Source organism: Gorilla gorilla, chromosome 2, assembly GCF_029281585.2.
Source record: "Gorilla gorilla gorilla isolate KB3781 chromosome 2, NHGRI_mGorGor1-v2.1_pri, whole genome shotgun sequence".
Classification (NCBI taxonomy): Eukaryota; Metazoa; Chordata; class Mammalia; order Primates; family Hominidae; genus Gorilla; species Gorilla gorilla.
Genome location: NC_086017.1, coordinates 168101139 through 168126182, shown reverse-complemented (window position 1 = coordinate 168126182; position 25044 = coordinate 168101139). Strand labels below are relative to the sequence as shown.

Sequence of the window (25044 nt, the reverse complement as noted above, 5' to 3'; positions counted from 1 at the left end):
GTTGACCCTTTCTACTATCCTTTCTATGTATTACCTTTCAGGAATTCCTAGAAATTTCTCACCATAAATGACAGTCTTTCTTTTAAGGCTTATTTATCTATCTTTATCCTGGAAGTTACTGTATAATTGCAGAAATGCTGATGATGTTTTATCAGTTTACAAAACTGATGTTTCCTACACATACAAGACCTTCTTAAAAATTAAAAAATGGGCATAATGCCCATTTTTAGAAATGTGAATTAGGAAAGATAGAGCCACTTAAATGGCTTCAGGTGCTGGAGACCTTTCTCTATGCTACCTGTCTCTAGCTCTTCCATCTATCTATCTATCTATCTATCTATCTATCTATCTATCTATCTATCTATCTACACACACACACACACACACATATATTCATATATATATGAAAGTAATAAAAGTATATTTTATATCCATATATGTTTAAAAGCAATAGAACTAGATTTTATAGTCTTCATATTTTTCATTATTTCAGGGAGGTGTTCCCTTAATTAATCTAGATATTATAGTACTTAAAAATAAAATTTGTAGAAAATTTCATCAAGCTCTCAGAGCATCACTAATGCTCTACCTCTTTAGCAGACACTACTGGTTACCTTCTGAACATTCACTACAGCTTATTTCCTGCCCATCAGAGTTCCAATTATTATTTGTTCTAAGGATAAATCTTGCTTGGTCTAAGGTAATTATAGCAGCCCTGTTCCCCTTGCCAGTGGTTCACTTAGGAGAGGATATGTAAAGGGTTCTAGACAAGGAAATATAAGGAGAATGCTGTTTGGTGGCATCTGATAATTCTTTTTTCTCACTTATAAAAAGACACTAGAAAACCAGTCCCTTCCTGCCTGCAGGCACCATATCTAAATGAGGCCTCTAGAGTGGAGGAACTGCAGCCATCTTGCGATTATAGGGACCTGACTTAGCTTTGGGTTGAAGCCAGTGCTGAGGGCAGCAGGATGGAGACAGAAAGAACATCAAGATCCTTGGGGATATTGCTGAGACGCTTATCAACTAAAACTGACATTATCCTACCTCTGTTACTTGTAGCCCAAAGCATTCTGATAAAATCTCTATTTTTAAATACATAACAACGTTCTTTTAAACCTTGGAAAATATTTTCTTAAAAATCTTGGAAAAAGAACCCCAATTTCACCCATTTATAAATTGCTTCTTCCTCTTATTGTCAAAATTCACAAAACTTATATCCAAATATTTAAAAATCTTTAAACAACACAAAGAATTAACTTACAGGTGACAAACATTCCTATTCCCAGCCCCCACAAAGAATGAGGATTAAAAATGGAAGAAACCTGATTTCATAGCATATTCCAATTTCTGGAAGTCCAAAGAGGTTTGAGTGTGCACAGGAAATCTTGAGTTTACTAACAAATTGTATTAATATGTCAAATTTTTTGAATGAATTGTTTTGACTTCAAACTTATCATTACAAAAATGGCGAAGCCACAAATTTGACTCTAGCCTCACCTCCTGACCTCTGAGCAACCTGAGGCTTTAGCAGTCCCAGGCTTTGATCCTAAATGCCCACACTCCTCAACTTAATCCTAGCAGTAAAGGAGAGTAGATAGAGTATAGATGGAAGAGCTAGAGACAGGTAGCATAGAGAAAGGTCTCCAGCACTTGGAGCCATTTAAGTGGCTCTATCTTTCCTAATTCACATTTCTAAAAATGGGCATCATGTCCATTTTTTAATTGTTAAGAAGGTCTTGTACGTGTAGGAAACATTAGTTTTATAAACTGATAAAACATCATCAGCATTTCTGCAATTATACAGTAACTTCCTACAGATAATTAGTTTGATGGACTTTAGTGGTGTATTTCTCCCTGCATCTCCAATCTACCCTGACTCTCACCATTTCTCAGCACAAATTATGTTAAAATTATAATAAACAAAAATACCACAAAGCATGTGTTAATATTAAATGGGCAGGCTCCATGCACAGTCATTCACTGCTTTACAACAGGGGTACATTCCAAGAAATGTGTCATTACGCAATTTTGTCACCGTGTGAACATCCCTGAGTGTACACAAACCAAGATGGAATAACCTACTACACACTTAGGCTATATGATATAGCCTATTGTTCCTAGGCTACAAACCTATACAGAATGCTAATGTATTGAATAGTGTAGGTAATTGTAACACAATGGTAAGTATTTGCATATCTAAACATATCTGACCATAGAAAAGGTACAGTAAATATACGGTATTATAATCTTATAGGACCATCTTTGTATACATGGTCTGTCACTGACCAAAATGTCATTATGCAGAACATGAATATACAAAGAATTCTGTGCCAACTTATTCTGTAAAATATCAATTCATGTCACTACCAGTAAGTTTATTCCTTTTCTTCACTATGCTCATTTCTATGTTAAGCTTCTTTCCTAACTTTCTAAGACTCCACTTTATATGCTGAGTCTTGGTATGCCCACAAATTCCCTCTTAGCTTAGTTGTGTGCTAACACCACCTCCCTATGCCTAGACTGTGCCCTCTTCACTTCTTGAGCTCCAAGAAGCAATCATCACACAGTAGCTGGGGCCTGACTAGACTGCTTTCCACAAGAGACATCCACATGGCCAAACCCCTCCTTGATGTTATTAGAGGGACAGCAACAACAATTTTTTTTTCTAGCAACCATCACCTTGTTTCTTGCCATGATTTAAAAAAATCTCCCAAAAAATTACTTCCTGGGCCTAGGGGGTCTTCTAAGGACCCCCGTCCACCAATTCCTTCAACCCCAGCCATCTACACAGACAGCTGAACTATTATACTTACTGTACTATTAACCACAGTGTTATAAAGTATGAATATTTTATTTTCCTTCCTTTTCAGAAACAAACTATTTTGTTACAAATAATCCAAGTATACATTAATTTGATAGGGTATTTTTGGTATTTGTTCCTTCTTGTGTTCAGTATTTTATTAAACACATTGATTTTAGGAGTAGTTCATGGTCAGCACAAACATTTGGTTGCTAAGCATTCTAAATATTTATGTTTTTATGAGGTGCATCCTCCTAAAATATAGGAACTGAAAATCATATATATCATAAAGTAAAAGAATCTACTTACTTTTCAAAGATTATATATATACTATTTTAGTATTATAATTATAGATATACTATGTTTATGCTATAATTTTTGAGATTTCTGAAATAAAAGTAATTTTTACTTATTTATTCATTTTGAGACAGGGTCTCACTCTGTCACCCAGGCTGGAGTGTAGTAGCATGATCATGGTTCACTGTAGCCTCAACTTTCTAGGCTTAGGTGATCTTCCCAGTTCAGCCTCCCGAGTAGCTGGGACTACAGGTATGTGCCAACATGCATGGATAATTTTTGTATTTTTTTGTGGAGACAGTTTCTCCATGTTGCCCAGGCTGAAAATTAATTTTTAAAAGAAATAGTGTACTTGATTTTACATCATTTTCTTATCACGTGTTTTCCAATATTTCTTTCTCACTTACATCAAGCATAAGTACTTCAGCATTTCAAAGCTACTCAACTCTCTCTTTGAAGCTAAAATTAGTAATTTTGAGATACAAGTTCAATATTGTTTCTTGTGGAGAGATAATAAAGAAACAAAGATAAGAAAAAAGTTCAAAGACTATTTCACATTAAGTTACCGCATTTGAACTATCAGGGAAAACTTTAATATATGGATAGGTAAGTTTCTTATTGAGAGAAAGAAATCCTCCATGTATTTAAAAATATTTACGGGTTCTTCAATATATAATCTAGGCCAGTAAAGTGGGCAAGAAAAGCAGCAGTAAACTATTACCCACACCAGTAAATCACTGCCAAAAGAATCACAGAGAACACACCAGGGTCTTTATAATTCTTGTCATTTCTTCCTAATTCTTGCCATTTTGTAACATATCTACAGAGCACTGTTATCTTACAAGTTGTTTAATATTCTCCATCTTACATAAGCATTTCTTTATAGTTGTCCATCTCTGTCACCGCCTTCTGAAGTTTTAATCCAAGTTCCTCTACTAGACATTGTAAATCTGAAATGACACAATGTATTTCATCTGATTAGTACATTTTAAGTGTCCAGATATTTTCATAGAGTAAACCATATTCTTTTAATCTTGCTAGTCAGCTCCTGAAGAATAAGGCAGTTGCTTATTCCACTTTGCCTGTATGTCCATATGCAACTTATCATTGACTACTCAGCCCTCCCTATCCTAACACCCCACAGACTTAATGGGTTTTGACAGGCCCAATTTGTTGGCCTCTTTCTGCCCCCACCACCATGCTGATTTTCAAACAGCTAATAGGCTAAATTTTACTAATGTTTTCAAAGGAAATGTATGTAGCTGACAAACATAAGAATTTCTGATCACGTGTCTTGTTTCTAAAACACATGATTGCCTGAGCTCACTTTTGTGGTCTGGAACTGTGAAGCATGGCTGAGTCTTCCCGCTAGAACTAAAACAGACAAATCATGTTCCAGGCTCATAGTAAAGAACGTGTTAACTCTGGGTAGCATCTAAAAGGCATTTTAGTGACTTTCAAAACCAAGAGAATACAAGCAGGAAACTGGCTTCCATAGAGTCTTTTTTTTTTTTTTTTTCTGTATCTGGACACTATTTTATTCCATTGATCTATTTGTTTGTTTTTTTTTTTTTTTTCTTTTTTTTTTTAAATTATACTTTAAGTTTTAGGGTACATGTGCACATTGTGCAGGTTAGTTACATATGTATACATGTGCCATTCTGGTGCGCTGCACCCACTAACTCGTCCATAGAGTCTTTAACTGGAGAATGTAAGCAGTATTTGAGGATGATTATTCAAGCAGCCCTGTCTAACAAGCGTGTGAATGCAGAACTGAAACCATAGCAGAAAGAACAAATGGCTTGAATTATCTAAGTCCTTCCATTGTCCTGTGTGTGGAAACTGTGATCTGAACCCCAGCCCCAGTGACAGCCCTTGTTGGTACGCTTTTTGAGAATAAGTTATAATGGAAAACAAACTGATAGACTGGTTGGTGTCTCCAGAAAAAAAATGTTCAAAACACTGGAGTTGTAAAATTTCTATGTTCCATCTGTTCAGGTGTTTCAGTGACATATTTTAATAGTAAACTTTAAAATCTTTATGCATCCATATAAATACATAAAACTATATAAATCGGCATTCTTAACTTTATTTTACAAAGAGTTAGTTCCTTAAATTAGAAAATAAATTCACTCTAAACAAATGTTTTAATTAGCATTTACCAGACATTTGTATAAACCTTTGTTTATCCAGTGCTTTTACATACGTTAATTTTTGTTTCTTAGTTTACATGTTTTCTTGTTCTTATTACATTAACTTTATCTGTCTCTAAGAATAGTTTGCTTAGCATCTCTAAAAAAAGTTCTCATTTTTTAGGTCACCCATGGTAAGGAAAGGGAGGATTAGAGAGTACCTGCTACTGACCATATGGAAGTTTTGGATGATATAAATTCAGAGGATCAGACCAGCTGAATCAAAATTAAAATGTACATGTAAAAAGTGTGATAGATAATGGTGGGAGTATAGAGAAAGAGCCAGGTGAGTAGGGAGTCACGTTGAGGTGGGAGACAAAGGCATTCAGACTAGCATGTGGCGTTTCCTGTAGAAGGCAAGATGGTCAGAACAGAAGCTGTGGTTACAGTCCAGGCACCAAAAAGATTTGACTCCAGTATGTTTTCAGAAATGTCTTATTTATCAGACAGAGAAAACTTCCATATGCATCCATCCCATGTACATTTGTAGGGTTTATCTCCTGTGTGTGTTCTTCTGTATGATTTCACGTGGAAACTTTTAGTGTATACTTTGTTGCATATGTCATAATCACATCTGTGTATCCTCTGCTTCCTTTGAGTTATCCACTGATTCCATCAGTAAAGGTCTCTTCCCAGGCTGCACTATGACCTAAGGGAGATTCTCTTGCAACAATGCTTGTTGCAAGGGGTGGGCACTGAGTTCATTAAGTGGGGGTGACATTTCTTCAGGATAATAATCTGTCCTCTGTTGTTTGATCACAGGTTCAATTTTTTTTCCTATGGTATAGGCTTCTTATATGATTCAATTATAGGTACTTGCATGCTACTATTTGAATTTTCCATTTCCTCCAACAAGGAAACAATGAGAGGCTGCTGGAGGTAACTCATGTACATAAAGGGGACAGACCGTACCACCACCAGGCAGGATCCCTAGGCTCTGTATTCTGTGCCAGGAGAAGGCAGCTGCCATCACTGGTGGCATGGAGAGTGGCATGCCAAAGGGCTGCATGCCCAGAGAAGAGAGTGAGTATTTTTCATCATGGGCTAGAAGAAGGCATGCTCAGCCCTGGAGAGGCTCTCCAGTTCAAGGATGGGAACTTCAGAGAGGAAGAATTCCCAGCCAAACGGGTGAACTCCACTTGTTTACTGTGAGGTCCACTGGCTCCATCTGTATTCCATGCAATAAGCCTTCCCGGGTCTGAAAAAACTTATTAGGTAATGGTGTAGAGTAGATGACCCATACTTGTTACGTTTTATTGATTTCATATAATTTCATGTATAGTCACAACTACCAAGAAAACTCTAAGGATTAGAGTAATTAACTTATCAAAGGTCACTCAGCTAGTTAGATCCTATAATTCAAACTCAGGTCTGCCTGATCCTAAAGTTCTTATATCTCTCACACTTGAAATATAAACTCTTGAAATATAAAAGCTGCAAGAGAATATGATATTCTCCATAAGAGTGTGGTAAGTGTGGCTACAAATCTGTTACCATATTTCCAGAATCCTTAAAGAGGTATACTTAAGACAAATGAAAAGAATTACTTAACAATGAAATATGCAGTAAACTGGTAGAATTTCTAACTCCAAAAGGTGGTTTAGATTTTAGTTTTAGAAAGCTTAAATATATATTATAGTTAATAAAAATATTAATAAAATTATGGTGTTACTGTGACTGATTCCATGAGAAGATTTCATCAGAGAGAACAATCACACCTTACTATTAAATGGCCCCTGGTGCTTTTGTCAGGATATGATCCTAAACTAGATGAAGCATAGGTCTGAGCCCATATGATAAATTTTATGTTATTACTTCTAAATGCAGCTATAAATTAAAAGGAAGACTTATCTTAAAATGAACTTCAAAGAACTGGTACTTGATATGTAATTTTATGCAGTTAATTCTCAATTACCTGAGAATTAGTAGAATAATAGACAGTAAAAATGGCAGCTAATTCAAAGCTTTGCTCTTCTGAATGAAATATAAACATCCTACTAGTTCACTATAGGTTCTGGTAGACTAGTCTGGTCCTTTTGTTTTTAGAAGCAGAGTGCCCAGTACCTGTCCTTAATAAATAAAGAAACACCATTAGGATAAGCTGCAGAGAGATTAAGCCACCTGCACAAAACAGCTCCTTCAGTTTCTGAGGCAAGGAGTTGTTAAATAAGTGTATTATTGTTCTGCCCAGTCCTTCTCTATAGTTAAAGAAATTCGACTTTAATTTTCTGTCACTCAGCATGACATTGGATTATGAGGCACAAGGCCCTAAATGCCTACAAAAACAAAGGAAGCATTGGCTTTAAACACCATGCAGATGTAAGGCAGAACCCATGGAAACAATCAAAAATTTACAACAGCAAATTCTACTATGATGTGACTGTGTTCTTTGCAGATATTAAATAAGAAGTAAATGATTTTAAATGAACAAGACAAAAAGAGTTCTTAACCTCTCTTCATATGAAGCCAGCTGTTTGCTGGATAGCATTACACAGGCATCAGATTTGGGATAATCAGTCATTTAAGAGAATCCTGCTATCCCTAAAGGTTTCTAGAAACTACAAATATAAAAGGTATTCATAATTAGCTATTTTATAGGCTGATATAAAACTTCATAGTCACTTGGAGGGCATATTAAGTTAGTATAATGTTTGAGAAAACAGTAACTAAAACCTATATAGTGGAAAGTTATTTCAAGCTTAAAACTTACTGGATAAAGAAAACACAAAACATTTAAAAATCTGGTTCAAAGTGCTATGTGGAGGAAAATGATTCCAGCTTAAAGTAGCATAATGGAAGAACAAGCAGGCAGATGAACTGGCACCCAGAGATCAGGGAAATTTTTTTTTAATGTAAAATAGAAGGCTGTACTTTTTTATTGTATAGGTAATTGAAGGCAAGGAAAAACAAGAACTCAACACTTGTCTGTGACAGGATAGTTTAAAGGTGTCATGCATGAGCTCTTTAGAGTGCCAGATTGCCTAATTTCAAATCCTGGCTCTGCTTCCTGTTAACTGTTAACTCCAGTTTCATTATTTGTAAAATAGTCATTATCATACAGGACTGTTCTGATAATTAAATTACTTAATGTATGTAAAGAAGGGGAATAGTTGCAGGCACACTGGGAGTAACACACATATGTTAGCTATTATCATTGGTGGTGGCATGAAGGCTACTCTTCCACTTCTGCCCTGAATCTCATCACTTCTCACCTTGAGGATATGCTGTTTTTGCACTTGGACCTGGTGTCACCAGTAGCTATCTTTGTATGGGGAGGAGTAAAAATGGAAGTGTTAATTGTCTTTTTCTTCTTTAACAAGCTATAGTGCAACTATGGCAAAATGTTAAAACTTGTTAACTATGGATGATGGGAACACACACATGTTGTATTATTCTATTTTTCTGTTAGAAAAATTTATAGGTATATTAATTAGAGGGGGGCGTTGCTGGCATGGGTCAAGGATGATAGCATGTTTTGTACTACAGAGTCTAATCAACTCTGTTCTATGTGCCCAAGGTACAAAAGAAAACAAACAAAAAAGGGCAAGAAAGCTTTTTGGAGGGTAGTGGGGAGGAGATAACGTTTGAAACAGCAATTAAAGACATCCCATTTGATTCCATGTATAGGGAGCAGAAAAACTGAATTGCAGCTGGAGGTGGATATGGTAACAAGGAGGGTTGTCAGTTTTGTTTTGTTTTTAATATGGGTGAAACTGAGATGTTCATTTTCATTTGGGAATGATCCATTCTAGAGAGCATTTATGCTTGTGAATTTAATGTATACCTTCTAACCTGCATCTTAACATGTGAAAAAATTATTCGTTTTGAAGGTGTTTTAAAAATTACACAAATCAAGTTAAACTACAAGTCTCATTTTGACTCTTATTCTTTTTAGTCAATATTATGTTTTTTGAGACCTATCCATGTAGCTACATGTAGATATGATTCACTCTGCTCTGACTGATATATAATAATTCATCATGTGCACATACCACATTTTACTTATCCAGTACCATAGTGATAGAACCTAGGTTACCTGAAACCTTGTCACCATAAATAATCCTGCAATGAAAGTTTTTTACCCATCTTGTTGTGTACTTATAGGACAATTTGTCTGCAGTATGTCTCCAGGGCGGTATTAGGTATTAAGTATGAGATCATAGGAATACACATAAATACTGCCAAATGGTTCCCAAAATGGAGGCGCTAGCTTACATTCCTGCTTCACTGAATAAAGGCTCCTGCTTTATAACATTCATTAGAAGCAGCTAATATTCATTAGAAACAGCTATTTTTCTAATTTTTGCCAATATGAAGAATACAAAGTAGTGTCTTTGGTTTAACTTGCAGTTCTCTGCTTCCTTTTGGAGCTGAGCACCTCACCTTATACTTCTTGGCCATTCATGACTCTCCTTTTATGATTTGCCTTTTCCTCAGTCTCTTTTCTATCCATTCCAATTGAGCTTTCTTTTTCACTCCTCCACAGAAACAGCTCTTTTCAAGGTGATGAATGACGGTCTATATTGGCAATTTCAAAATTTAATTCTCTGTTCTTATCAAATTCAAATATTATGCAGCATGTGACCCAGTTATTTTCTCTCTCTTGGCAACATTCTGGCTATCTTCTCAGGTTCTATTGATTATTCTTAATCTTAGATTCACTCTAAATGCTGGGAAGCACAAGGAGCTCAGCCCCTAGCCCTTTTCTCTAGCTGCATTATCTCCCAAGATAATTTCATCTAGTTTCATGGCTTCGAATAGCATGTATATATGGGTGTCTTCCATCATCATCATCATAGCTAATAAATGTGGAATACTTACTATGTACCAGGTACTATACCCTAAGTGCTTTACACTCATTGAATCATTTCAATGTAAACTTACTAGAATGTAAGTTTCATGAGAACAGGAACTTTATCTGTTATAGTCATAGTGCTTGAGACATGGAAGTTGATTAAAAAATAATCATTGAAAGAATGAATAAAACTTCACAGACTTTAGAAATAAGAGTGCCAGCAAATATGTGTAGAATTAAGTGCCTAAGATTAAAATACAGTACATGAAACAAAAAATAGTTCTGCAGTTTTCATTGATATTATCTGGTATGTGTCTTGGCATTAAAACGTAACTTTCTTATTTGTTACTTTATTTCAATAGACACTTATTAAACACCTAATCTATTTGTAGCTAGGTTTCACACTAGTTAGATTCAGTGTACAAATATCATTAAGATATATTTATTTGTCCTTATATAAATAACAAGCACCTCATTTGGCCTTGGTGAATGATAAATTGATCTTTTAAATAACAAATTAATAACTCATTTAAACTAACACCTGTCTTATTTTTTCACTATTTTAAATTATTTTATTTTTCACTATTTTAAATTATTTTACTCACTGTTTAAATTATTTAAATCAAGTTTATTTAAATTATTTTATTATTAAAATATAATATTATTTTATCTGCTTAGATTCAGTGGACAAATATCATTAAGATATATTTGTCCTTATATAAATTACAATCAAGTGTCTCATTTGGTCTCGGTGAATGATAAATTAATCTTTTAAATAACAAATTAATAACTCATTTAAACTAAAATCTGTTTTATTTTTTCACTATTTATTTATTTATTTTTATTATACTTTAAGTTTTAGGGTACATGTGCACAACGTGCAGGTTAGTTACATGTGTATACATGTGCCATGTTGGTGTGCTGCACCCATTAACTCGTCATTTAGCATTAGGTATATCTCCTAATGCTATCCCTCCCCCCTCCTCCGACCCCACAACAGGCCCCCATGTGTGTGATGTTCCCCTTCCTGTGTCCATGTATTCTCATTGTTCAATTCCCACCTATAAGTGAGAATATGCGGTGTTTGGTTTTTTGTCCTTGTGATAGTTTGCTGAGAATGATGGTTTCCAGCTTCATCCATGTACCTACAAAGGACATGAACTCATCCTTTTTTATGGCTGCATAGTATTCCACGGTGTATATGTGCCATATTTTCTTAATCCAGTCTATCATAGTTGGACATTTGGCTTGGTTCCAAGTCTTTGCTATTGTGAATAGTGCCGCAATAAACATACATGTGCATGTGTCTTTATAGCAGAATGATTTATAATCCTTTTGGTATATACCCAGTAATGGCATTGCTGGGTCAAATGGTATTTCCAGTTCTAGATCCCTGAGGAATCGCCACGCTGACTTCCACAATGGTTGAACTAGTTTACACTCCCACCAACAGTGTAAAAGTGTTGCTATTTCTCCACATCCTCTCCAGCACCTGTTGTTTCCTGACTTTTTAATGATCGCCATTCTAACTGGTGTGAGATGGTATCTCATTGTGGTTTTGATTTGCATTTCTCTGATGGCCAGTGATGATGAGCATTTTTTCACGTGTCTTTTGGCTGCATAAATGGCTTCTTTTGAGAAGTGTCTGTTCATATCCTTCGCCCATTTTTTGATGGGGTTGTTTCTTTTTTTCTTGTAAATTTGTTTGGGTTCATTGTAGATTCTGGATATTAGCCCTTTGTCAGATGAGTAGATTGCAAAAATTTTCTCCCATTCTGTAGGTTGCCTGTTCATTCTGATGGTAGTTTCTTTTGCTGTGCAGAAGCTCTTTAGTTCAATTAGATCCAATTTGTCAATTTTGCCTTTTGTTGTCATTGCTTTTGGTGTTTTAGACATGAAGTCCTTGCCCATGCCTATGTCCTGAATGGTATTGCCTAGGTTTTCTTCTAGGGTTTTTATGGTTTCAGGTCCAACATTTAAGTCTTTAATCCATCTTGAATTAATTTTTGTATAAGGTGTAAGGAAGGGATCCAGTTTCAGCTTTCCATATATGGCTAGCCAGTTTTCCCAGCACCATTTATTAAATAGGGAATCCTTTCCCCATTGCTTGTTTTTCTCAGGTTTGTCAAAGATCAGATGGTCGTAGACATGCGGCGTTATTTCTGATGGCTCTGTTCTGTTCCATTAGTCTATATCTCTGTTTCAGTACCAGTACCATGCTGTTTTGGTTACTGTAGCCTTGTAGTATAGTTTGAAGTCAGGTAGCCTGATGCCTCCAGCTTTGTTCTTTTGGCTTAGAATTGACTTGGCAATGCGGGCTCTTTTTTGGTTCCATATGAACCTTAAAGTAGTTTTTATCCAATTCTGTGAAGAAGGTCATTGGTAGCTTGATGGGGATGGCATTGAATCTATAAATTACCTTGGGCAGTATGGCCATTTTCATGACATTGATTCTGCCTACCCATGAGCATGGAATGTTCTTCCATTTGTTTGTATCCTCTTTTATTTCCTTGAGCAGTGGTTTATAATTCTCCTTGAAGAGGTCCTTCACATCCCTTGTAAGTTGGATTCCTAGGTATTTTATTCTCTTTGAAGCAATTGTGAATGGGAGTTCACTCATGATTTGGCTCTCTGTCTGTTATTGGTTTATAAGAATGCTTGTGATTTTTGCACATTGATTTTGTATCCTGAGACTTTGCTGAAGTTGCCTATCAGCTTAAGGAGATTTTGAACTGAGACAATGGGGTTTTCTAGATATAAAATCATGTCATCTGCAAACAGGGACAATTTGACTTCCTCTTTTCCTAATTGAATACCCTTTATTTCCTTCTCCAGCCTGATTGCCCTGGCCAGAACTTCCATCATGATGTTGAATAGGAGTGGTGAGAGAGGGCATCCCTGTCTTGTGCCAGTTTTCAAAGAGAATCCTTCCAGTTTTTGCCCATTCAGCATGATATTGGCTATGGGTTTGTCATAGATAGCTCTTATTATTTTGAGATATGTCCCATCAATACCTAATTTATTGAGAGTTTTTAGCATGAAGGTTGTTGAATTTTGTCAAAGGCCTTTTCTGCATCTATTGAGATAATCATATGGTTTTTGTCATTGGTTCTGTTTATATGCTGGATTACGTTTATTGATTTGCATATGTTGAACCAGCCTTGCATCCCAGGGATGAAGCCCACGTGATCATGGTGGATATGCTTTTGATGTGCTGCTGGATTCGGTTTGCCAGTATTTTATTGAGGATTTTTGAATCGATGTTCATCAGGGATATTGGTCTAAAATTCTCTTTTTTTGTTGTGTCTCTGCCATGCTTTGGTATCAGGATGATGCTGGCCTCATAAAATGAGTTAGGGAGGATTCCCTCTTTTGCTATTGATTGGAATAGTTTCAGAAGGAATGGTACCAGCTCCTCCTTGTACCTCGGGTAGAATTCGGCTGTGAATCCATCTGGTCCTGGACTTTTTTTGGTTGGTAAGCTATTCATTATTGCCCCAATTTCAGCTCCTGTTATTGGTCTATTCAGAGATTCAACTTCTTCCTGGTTTAGTCTTGGGAGGGTGTATGTGTTGAGGAATTTATCCATTTCTTCTAGATTTTCTAGTTTATTTGCATAGAGGTGTTTATAGTATTCTCTGATGGTAGTTTGTATTTCTGTGGGATCGGTGGTGATATCTCCTTTACCATTTTTTATTGCGTCTATTTGATTCTTCTCTCTTTTCTTCTTTATTAGTCTTCCTAGGGGTCTATCAATTTTGTTGATCTTTTCAAAAAACCAGCTCCTGGATTCATTGATTTTTTGAAGGGGTTTTTGTGTCTCTATTTCCTTCAGTTCTGCTCTGATCTATTTCTTGCCTTCTGCTAGCTTTTGAATGTGTCTGCTCTTGCTTCTCTAGTTCTTTTAATTGTGATGTTAGGGTGTCAATTTTAGATCTTTCTTGCTTTCTCTTGTGGGCATTTAGTGCTATAAATTTCCCTCTACACACTGCTTTGAATGTGTCCCAGAGATTCTGGTATGTTGTGTCTTTGTTCTCGTTGGTTTCAAAGAATATCTTTATTTCTGCCTTCATTTCATTATGTACCCAGTAGTCATTCAGGAGCAGGTTGTTCAGTTTCCATGTAGTTGAGCGGTTTTGAGTGAGTTTCTTAATCCTGAGTTCTAGTTTGATTGCACTGTGGTCTGAGAGGCAGTTTGTTATAATTTCTGTTCTTTTACATTTGCTGAGGAGTGCTTTACTTCCAACTATGTGGTCAATTTTGGAATAAGTGCAGTGTGGTGCTGACTGAGAAGAATGTATATTCTGTTGATTTGGGGTGGAGAGTTCTGTAGATGTCTATTAGGTCCGCTTGGTGCACAGCTGAGTTCAATTCCTGGATATCCTTGTTAACTTTCTGTCTCGTTGATCTGTCTAATGTTGACAGTGGGGTGTTAAAATCTCCCATTATTATTGTGGGGGAGTCTAAGTCTCTTTCTAGGTCTCTAAGGACTTGCTTTATGAATCTGGGTGCTCCTGTATTGGGTGCATATATATTTAGGATAGTTAGCTCTTCTTGTTGAATTGATCCCTTTACCATTATGTAATGGCCTTCTTTGTCTCTTTTGATCTTTGTTGGTTTAAAGTCTGTTTTATTAGAGACTAGGATTGCAACTCCTGCCTTCTTTTGTTTTCCATTTGCTTGGTAGATCTTCCTCCATCCCTTTATTTTGAGCCTATGTGTGTCTCTGCATGTGAGATGGGTTTCCTGAATACAGCACACTGATGGGTCTTGACTCTTGATCCAATTTGCCAGTCTGTGTCTTTTAATTGGAGCATTTAGTCCATTTACATTTAAGGTTAATATTGTTTTGTGTGAAATTGATCCTGTCATTATGATGTTAGCTGGTTATTTTGCTCGTTAGTTGATGCAGTTTCTTCCTAGCCTCGATGGTCTTTACAATTTGTCATGCTTTTGCAGTGGCTGGTACTGGTTGTTCCTTTCCATGTTTAGTGCTTCCTTCAGGAGCTCTTTTAGGGCAGGCCTGGTGGTGACAAAATCTCTCAGCATTTGCTTGTCTGTAAAGGATTTTATTTCTCCTTCACTTATGAAGCTTAGTTTGGCTGGATATGAAATTCTGGGTTGAAAATTCTTTTCTTTAAGAATGTCGAATATTGGCCCCGCCTCTCTTCTGGCTTGTAGAGTTTCTGCTGAGAGATCTGCTGTTAGTCTGATGGGCTTCCCTTTGTGGGTAACCCAACCTTTCTCTCTGGCTGCCCTTAACATTTTTTCCTTCATTTCAACTTTGGTGAATCTGACAATTATGTGTCTTGGAGTTGCTCTTCTTGAGGAGTATCTTTGTGGGATTCTCTGTATTTCCTGAATTTGAATGTTGGCCTGCTTTGCTAGATTGGGGAAGTTCTCCTGGATAATATCCTGCAGAGTGTTTTCCAACTTGGTTCCATTCTCCCCATCACTTTCAGGTACACCAATCAGATGTAGATTTGGTCTTTTCACATAGGCCCATATTTCTTGGAGGCTTTGTTCATTTCTTTTTATTCTTTTTTCTCTAAACTTCTCTTCTTGCTTCATTTCATTCATTTGATCTTCCATCACTGATACCCTTTCTTCCAGTTGATCAAATCAGCTACTGAGGCTTGTGCATTCGTCACATAGTTCTTGTGCCTTGATTTTCAGCTCCATCAGGTCTTTTAAGGACTTCTCTGCACTGGTTATTCTAGTTATCCATTCATCTAATTTTTTTTTCAAGGTTTTTAACTTCTTTGCCATGGGTTCGAACTTCCTCCTTCAGCTCGGAGTAGTTTGATCGTCTGAAGCCTTCTCTGAACTCGTCAAAGTCATTCTCCATCCAGCTTTGTTCCATTGCTGGTGAGGAGCTGCGTTCCTTTGGAGGAGGAGAGATGCTCTGATTTCTAGAGTTTCCAGTTTTTCTGCTCTGTTTTTTCCCCATCTTTGTGGTTTTACCTACCTTTGGTTTTTGATGATGGTGACGTACAGATGGGGTTTTGGTGTGGATGTCCTTTCTGTTTGTTAGTTTTCCTTCTAACAGTCAGGACCCTCAGCTGCAGGTCTGTTGGAGTTTGCTGGAGGTCCACTCCAGACCCTGTTTTCCTGGGTATCAGCAGCGGAGGCTGCAGAACAGCAGATATTTGTGGGCAGCAAATGTTGCTGCCTGATCGTTCCTCTGGAAATTTTGTCTCAGACGAGTACCCGGCCATGTGAGGTGTCAGTCTGCCCCTACTGGGGGGTGCCTCCCAGTTAGGCTACTCGGAGGTCAGGGACCCACTTGAGGAGGCAGTCTGTCCATTCTCAGATCTCCAGCTGCATGCTGGGAGAACCACTACTCTCTTCAGAGCTGTTGGACAGGGACATTTAAGTCTGCAGAGGATTCTGATGCCTTTTGTTTGGCTATGCCCTGCCCCCAGAGGTGGAGTCTACGGAGGCAGGCAGGCCTACTTGAGCTGTGGTGGGCTCCACTCAGTTTGAGCTTCCTGGCTGCTTTGTTTACCTACTCAAGCCTCGGCAATGGCAGGCACCCCTCCCCCAGCCTCGCTGCCGCCTTGCAGTTTGATCTCAGACTGCTGTGCTAGCAATGAGCGAGGCTCCATGGGCGCAGGACCCTCTGCGCCAGGTGTGGGATATAATCTCCTGATGTGCCGTTTGCTAAGACCATTGGAAAAGCGCAGTATTAGGGTGGGAGTTACACGATTTTCCAGGTGCTGTCTGTCACCCCTTTCTTTGACTAGGAAAGGGAATTCCCTGACTCCTTGCACTTCCCGGGTGAGGCGATGCCTCACCCTGCTTCAGCTCACACTTAGTGCGCTGCACCCACTGTCCTGCACCCAATTGCCGACACTCCCCAGTGAGATGAACCCAGTACCTCAGTTGGAAATGCAGAAATCACCCGTCTTCTGCGTCACTCATGCTGGGAGCTGTAGACTGGAGCTGTTCCTATTCGGCCATCTTGGCTCCACCCCCATCACTATTTATTTTATTTATTTATCTGTTTTATTTTTTCACTATTTTAAATTATTTATTTAGTTACATTACTTAATTACATGGTTGAAATTGTGAGATTTCTAATAAAATATAACTGACCTGAATATACAAAATCAGTCTGCTGCATTAGATATAATTTATACATATATATTATCATATCACAGTTTGATGAGCTATTAGCCTTTTACAAAAGTAATATCTCATTTAAAATTTTTATAATGAGCATTCAGAGTAAACCTTTGCACATGCAAAAATATATACCAATAATAGAAGTAATTCTTTAATAAGTACTTAACTGTGTCAATATCAAATTAACATATTTTAACTTTAGCAAACATTTTTCAAAGCTCAAGTGGTAATACAAAACTCAAATGGTAATACAGCCACTTACATAATTCATTTCATTTTAGGGTTTATATTTTAGAGGTTTAATTTATATCTATTTGAAACAAGTGTTCTTGAAGTACATTTAACATTTCCTGCATTATCCTAGAAGGGACTAAAATAGTATGTGGAGATTTTATAAATCAGATGCTAGAATAGGTATGGATATATAATTAAAAAGATGCAATTCAATACAGATGTAGTTACATTAAAACCAGAAAATTATTTTGCTGTGTGTGGGGATAGAAGGGAAGAGTAGATTAAACCAAGCTAAGGAGATAATCAGAATATTTAAAATTTATAAATGAATTACATTCTAATATTAAGGACCAACACTTTCACTTCAGAATTGTTCATGCAAAAAATGCTTCTGTTTCTGCTGCGTTTTTTTATCTTAACATTAAAACAACCCAATATAACATGAAGATAATTGTAATTTATAGGGACTTATAAAATATGACAAATTATGAAAGGATAAGAAAGGAATTTTTAAATTCTAGTTTGTGTGTGTGTATATGTGTGTTTACCATGATTAAATTATTTAACCACTCTATCTAGACTGGCAAAATGAATATAATACTTTACCTATCACATAGGAATAATACTGATAGATTTAGAAACTTTTCTGAATGTTTTAGAGCAGTATTTTGTTGTTCCAAATTTTGCATAAAATCACACAATCACATGTATTTATAAGTTATAATGAGATTTTTCAAAACCAGAAGATGGATACGGACAGCCTAGAGTAAACAAAGTAGGAAGGGACATGGACCTACAATGAAATGAGCAAAATATTAGCTGAAAACATTTAGGGAATAAAGAAGAAAAGACGTAGGGTTAATAATAAAGTAAATTAATAAATAAAAGAGAAGTTTAGATCTAAAAATATTTATGACGTTTTCCAGTAGTGTTACATAACTACATAAACATCAACTTCTTTTAATGAATCAGTGTATTTCATAATCAGAGATCATGCTTACAGAGATTCCTGTACGCAGGGCTAATTCTGTGCAAACTGAAGGAGATGGAGTGTATCTTCAGCCACCGAGTACTGACTCTTCTTTCTGAACACTTTTTCTCTGTGCTAGGATGGCAGTAAAATAGGCAAAAGACAAGGAGTTTTCTCCTTGTCTTCTGAAGAGTCTTTTCATGCTAAAAACTACTCTGAACTAATTGCACTCTTAAGAATTAATTCTACCACACAATTACATAATATAAAATTAAAAAGCAACAAAACAACACAAACATGTTTTACAGTTTTAAGACGAAAGGAATTCTAAGGCAATACTCAGAGATATATAAAAATTTAATTATGAGGATGTTTATCATAATATTTTAATAAAAAAGAGTGAGAACAACTATCTAATAATAGGGTAAGATCAAATAAATTATGATTAATCCAAACAACAGAATACTATGAATATTTTTGACACGGAAGGATTTCATAATAAAGAAAATAGGAGGGGGGAAGGGTAGGGATAATAAAACTCTTTTATCCTAATTTTATAAAACTATGTATTCAAACAATAAAGTCTAGAAGGATTCACATCAAATGTTTATAATTCTATCTGAAAGTTGGAATTTCCTAATCAATAGTGAACATGTCTTATTTTGGTAAGGGAAAACAAAAAACCATCATATTAAAGTAGCCTAATACTAAACTATATAACATACTCATACCCATCTTATAACTCATCTTGCAAGCCATGGATGGTTCTTGTAAGCCATCATCAGGTATCCACTTTCCTCTAGACCTCTTCTGCCTTCCCCACATAAAAGCTTATGTTTACTATCAGCCAGGCTGGAAGTGGCCTGATACAGTAGCTCACTCTGAAGCACACATTAATGATAACAATGTATATGCTTTGGTGCTCCTAGGCAGTGGAAATCTGGTAGTAAAGTTCCGGAATCAGGTTCCAGTTCTGCTGATTAGTAGCTGTGTAGTCCTGGGCAAATGACTGAATTCCTCTAGGCCTTAGTAATTTCATTTGTAAACTGGAGATAATAAAAGTGCTTAACCCAGGAGGGTGATAGTAAGGGGGTACCTATGGCTGACATATGGCAAGTGGTATGTGAATGTCAGCTGCTATTTAGATTATAGTAGGAAATCTACCTGAACTCACAGGAATGATTTTTTTAATGATGTTAAGATAGTACCAGTGATTAGCTAGTAGGAGAGAGATGTTAGAGATGCTGCCAAGAGGTAAGAGACATTGGGCAAGAGGGTGGGAGTATGGGGAGAGATCATTAATTCCTCATTTAGACAGTGTCACTATTATTCATATGCTGTCAGCCCATAAATGTGGATGAGCTGTAAATGTCTATGAGCAGCCGGTATGTTCTGTGCCTGGGTGAGTCCATGTGTAAAAGTGTCTGTGTGTGTAGGGAAGAGTGTGCCCATGTAGGTGTTAGGGAAGGAACAGATTAAAGCTCCTTTCTATTCACTGCTTAGCTGAGGTTTCCCTGAGGATGAATCATGCTTAGTATAGAAGCCATGTACGACAGAGAAGACAGAACATCTATCACAGTTGTTCCTCATCAAGCCTAGTGTTAATCTTATGACAGGTGCCTAATAAATATTGCTGAATGACTAAATAAATTGGAAACTGGTATCTGAATGAGCAGAAGGAGACAACATTGGGATGGGATGATGTAGACACCTCAGGCTACAAGTATACATAATGGGAGAAAGAATGCAAGGGGCAAACTATCTGAGAGGGGTGAATTTAGGAAATCAGGCAAAGATCAGAAGCCATAGAATTTAAAAAATGAAGTCTAAAATTTATTCCCAAGGTCCTGTGGTACAGTTAAAGAAAAGGCAAAGAAAGTGGTAGGGCTAAAGTCTAGCCTTAGAATAAGAAAATGATGTTGGAGGTAAAGAACAAGGAGAGAAGGTTGCAATGGCACAAATGAAAAATGACTAGAGAATGAACCAGAATTACAGCTATCTCAAAGGAGAGAAAGGAGTCTCAGATGAATGACATCCATTATAAGGAGTAGATGCCTATGATCATTATAGAAAATTCCTCTATGATTCAAACATTAATAAAATGGAGATGATACATAAAACAGTGGTAATCTTTAGATGAAAGCTCAATGTTGGGAGCAAATGAAAAGGCAAGAAAACAAAGATAATCTTAGACGACTCCAGTGATCAAAGATCACATGGCTTCCACAGGAGATCCCTTTATAAGACTCACATTTCAATGGTGATCAGGTTCTAAAAAAGATTTCTTAGAATTTTAATACTGCCTGGCTTGCAATTTGTCTAGAGATCAGGCTAAACTTTTTGTCCATCTACTTTTGGACACAGAAGCAGCCCACAGTGGTTCATCATCAAGCTGGTCTCTTTTAAGGGCTGTTGGATTTAATACAACTAAAAATAATTACAAACTTCCTTGGTTTTCTGTTTGTAAAATCAGCACTTTCCCCTTTTATTTGAAGCCAAGGTCACATTATTCCAACTAAAGTCCAACAGTTCAAAAGGAATCATAAAGGCTGGTCAAGTCACCACAGTGAGTGCTCTCTGAAAATCAGACCTTGCTGGTAAGGTCCTTGTGGATCTGTGTTCATAGATCTCTATCTGCCATACAGAGAGATGACTCCTGAATTAAACATAGGCACTCCCTTCTTCAGTAACCTTTTCTAAGAGCAGGCAGACTACTGTTACAGCTAATCAGGGCTGACTAGAAAATAAACAAGTCGAGGTGAATACACCTTTGGGCAAAGAGAAATTAAAATGTATAGCTTTCTTCTGAAATTAAAGTAGTATTTAAAGAAATTTGAATGCTTGTATACTAAATATAATCATTTGGTTTGCTATCACATCAGGAAAGTTACTTTAAAATACATTTGAATATATAGTTCTTTAGATGATCCTACATTTTAGCTTGCCTATTCTAATGTATTAAGGTAGGTAAGAAAAGCTACCATATTCCCAATTTACAGATGAAGTAACTGAGTCATAGAAATTAATAACTTATTCAAAGGGCCTATAAAAGGCCTAAACAGTACCAGAAAGCAGAACTGTTTGGATCCCAGCTCAGTATTTTTTCCAACTGAACCACATCACTCATTTTGTGACTTGAATCACAAGCTACTAAACAAGCTACTAATTAAGGAATTCAGTACTTACATATGCTACAACATGAATGAAACCCACAAACATTATCCTAAGTGAAAGACGCCACACACAAAAGACCGCATATTGTATGGTTCTGTTTGTATAAAATGTCCAGGATAGGTAACTCTATAGAGATAGAAAGTAGGTTAAGGATTGTTGGAAAGGGGCAGGAGTGTAACGGGAGTGGCTGTTGATGGCCACAAAGTTTCTTTTTGGTGTGAAAGAAATCTCCCAAAATTCGACTTTGCTGATGGTCACACAACTCTGCAAATATCCTAAAAACCACTGAATTGTACACTTAAAGTGGGTGAATTTTGTAATTTGTGAATTTTATCTCTGTAAAGCTGTTTTAAAAAATTCAATTAGGATGTTAAAATGTTATATGCAAAATCATTTTTTAAAGTATTTGTGTTATTTAATATACGAACAGCTTACTAAAATTAAAAAGTCAAAAGTTTTTTCACTTGGAATAAACTTGAAAGTTGGTAAAATAAATTAAGGAAGGATATTAAAAATAAGCTGAATGCTGAAGTGACTTATTTGAACTCTGTCTTCCAATATTTGTGACTGCTGACAAAAAGTAAAGGACATTTTACTCTAGCAGGTGGAAGGAAAATCATTTAAGTAGACTGACTGTGGGTCACAATGACCTCTGAGAGGATTATATCAATTGAGATAAATTGTGCATTTTGGAAGTTATTAGCGTGAGCTAAACATAAAATTACAGAACTTAGGTAAATAAATCTTTAAAAGGAAACAAAAAATCGGTCTTCAAATTTTTACTTTATATGTTGGCTTTTCTATGAAAAAATCAAATTTTGGCATTAAGAGTTAGGTTGCTATTGATAGCCCATTATTTACTCCTAAACCACTATTAAACTATATGCACCAGAATTAACACATGTATTTAAATTTTTGAGCATCTCTATTTCAAGACAGAAATAAAGGGAAAAAATGTGGGGAAAACAAAGTTGAAAGTTTTTCATGTAGAAAAGTAATGATCATAAAAACCGTATGCTTGGGCCAGGCATGGTGGCTCACGCCTGTAATCCCAGTACTTTGAGAGGCCTAGGAGGGCAGATCACCTGAAGTCAGGAGTTTGAGACCAGCCTGGCCAACATGGTGAAACCCCGTCTCTACTAAAAATACAAAAATTAGCCAGGCTTGGTGGCGCATGTCTGTAATCCCAGCTACTCCAGAGGCTGAGGCACAAGAATCACTTGAATCCAGGAGATGGAGGTTGCAGTGAGCCGAGATCGCGCCACTGCACACCAGTCTGGGCAACAGAGTGAGACTCCATCTCAAAACAAAACAAACCAACCAACCAAACAAAAACCATATACTTGAATCAAAGCTGAAACTTTTCAATGGTGATTTACAAGGAAAAAAGTAACAAAATGTGAAAAATATGAGCATTTATTTAACTTTGGAAACAAGAAAATGGCATCAGAGTTAGAACCAGAATCACAGCATATCAGAGCCCAAAGGGCCTTCCAAGGTCTTAGTTCTATCCATTCATTGCCTAGGTGTGGACATATATTCATTAAGGATAAATGGCATGTCAGAGTCACCTGCCTAATGTGTGAAAGGGTCATCATGTTCTGATTCTTGGCTTAGCATGCTTTCAATTAATACCACATTGGTAGGGAACATGGGTGGGGGGGATGAAAGGTACAGCAGAGAGATATTTACGTAGTTTGAAATGAAGAAAGATAAAGTTTATTCTAAAAGTGAATTCAAAAGTAAGAAATAAGGGACTATAAAATATTAGAACAGTTTTTAAAATATAAGGAAGCACAATAGTGACATAATATTCAGCAAACGTTAAAAAATTCAGGTATAAAATATATATTTCATGTTAGTTAAAAAAAGGATAAAATGTTAACTCATTGATTAGGAGAGATAACCTAAGAAAGAATAAGGAACAACTAAAGGCATGGATAATAAAAGGCCACAGTATAGAAATTCAAGTGAAATGAATGAAGGGATTGCAATATTCAGGGGAAATGGATAGTAAAGAGTTTGAATTCTCTGAAGAAAAAAAGGCAGAGTGGTGGGATAGAAGGTGGGGCAGAGAATTAGGCCAGGAACACAGAAAGGAAGATGTTCAATTAGTACCACAAAAGAAGCCTTATTGTGATACTTAGCACTTAAAGCTAGTTCTACAACTGCAGAGAAGTTGGTAAAATGGCTTATAGGAAGGAGTATATAAACAATGCAAATGCTTAGAATTGAACTTATGATTATTAATTAAAATAAGCCATTTAGAAAGTTCATAACAAAAAGTGAATTTAAGTGATTTCTAATATATTCTTTAAACAAACAATTATTTTCTTAAAAACAGGACAAAAGAAAGAAGAGATGAGTGGTGTATCAGTCTGCCCTTATTTGATGTGCCCAAAGAAGATCTAAAATACTATGTCCATTATATTAACCTGATGATTTATCTGGGGAGAAGATATTCACTGTAATGTATTGGTTTTTCCTTTTCTCAAAAGCTTAACATGATATCTGAAAAGACTTTAATAAGCTGGAAAAGCTATGAATGGTGCTTATCAAGATAACAAAATCTTACAGACATAAGTCAGCTAATAACAAAAGTTAGGCATGCATTTAAAAGAAAGCAGACTAAGAAGATGGCTGAAGTTCATTAAAAGTATGAAAGTAAATGTCATAAGATGGTAGAGAAAGTAAAGCCAAACAAAACGATTTGAATGGGAACATAATTGGAACTAGAGAAATTTACAGGAGACAAAAAAAATACCTTGTTGAGAATCACTAAAGTTAAAAGTACCTGTATATAAAACCAGTGTGAAGCTAGGAGGTGAGAAGTCTTGTGAAGACCCATGAAGAGTTGAAGGACACCTGCATACTAGAAGTCAAGGTGAAGAGAAGGCCCATTGGCTGGCGTGTGGGAGATGTCCAATAAATACTTGCTGAAAAAATGAAATCAGTTCCAGGACATGGTCAGCCCAAGGTCAATAGATGGGAACATCTACTGTGGTTAGAAGCTAGTGAATAGGTTAATAGACAGTAGGCAGAGATAAAATCAGGTTCTAACAAGTAGGAAATAGGTGGTAGGAAGGGAGCAAAGGGGCAGGCTTGGGGCACTGGAGGTGGGAAAATCAGGAAAGTCCCTCATGGACCCTAGAGACAAGAAGAAAGTTATAATTACTTTGCAATAAAACACTGCAAAATCTGAGATGGAAACTTTGCTGCCTTTCCTGAACTTATAGTTCTATAGTCTTTCTAAACCACTGTAAATACTTTTGCCAAATGAATTGGGAAGAAAAATATGTTGGTATAATCAGTTCACCAGAAAGATATCTGTGGATAAAGCAAGAAGTACACTTGTGAACATGTTTCTAAATGTTTTGACAATTTCTATATGGGGACCCTGATATGAGAATGAGTAAGATTGTTGGTTGTTAAAACAAAACAAAACAAAAAA

At 36.4% G+C, this 25044-nt stretch overlaps 1 protein-coding gene and 1 pseudogene across 2 annotated transcripts in view; both read right to left on the bottom strand.

Moving 5' to 3' along the window:
* The window catches only part of LEKR1 (leucine, glutamate and lysine rich 1), a 223055-nt gene that overhangs the window by 62593 nt on the left and 135418 nt on the right, over window positions 1–25044 (bottom strand). For both annotated transcript variants that reach the window (XM_004037896.4, XM_055381886.2), the window contains one exon: window positions 3969–4050. In XM_004037896.4, coding sequence (XP_004037944.1) covers window positions 3969–4050 — 82 coding nt within the window. The remainder of the gene's footprint in view (window positions 1–3968; window positions 4051–25044) is intronic.
* Window positions 5560–6558, bottom strand: LOC109026037 (Krueppel-like factor 3; annotated as a pseudogene).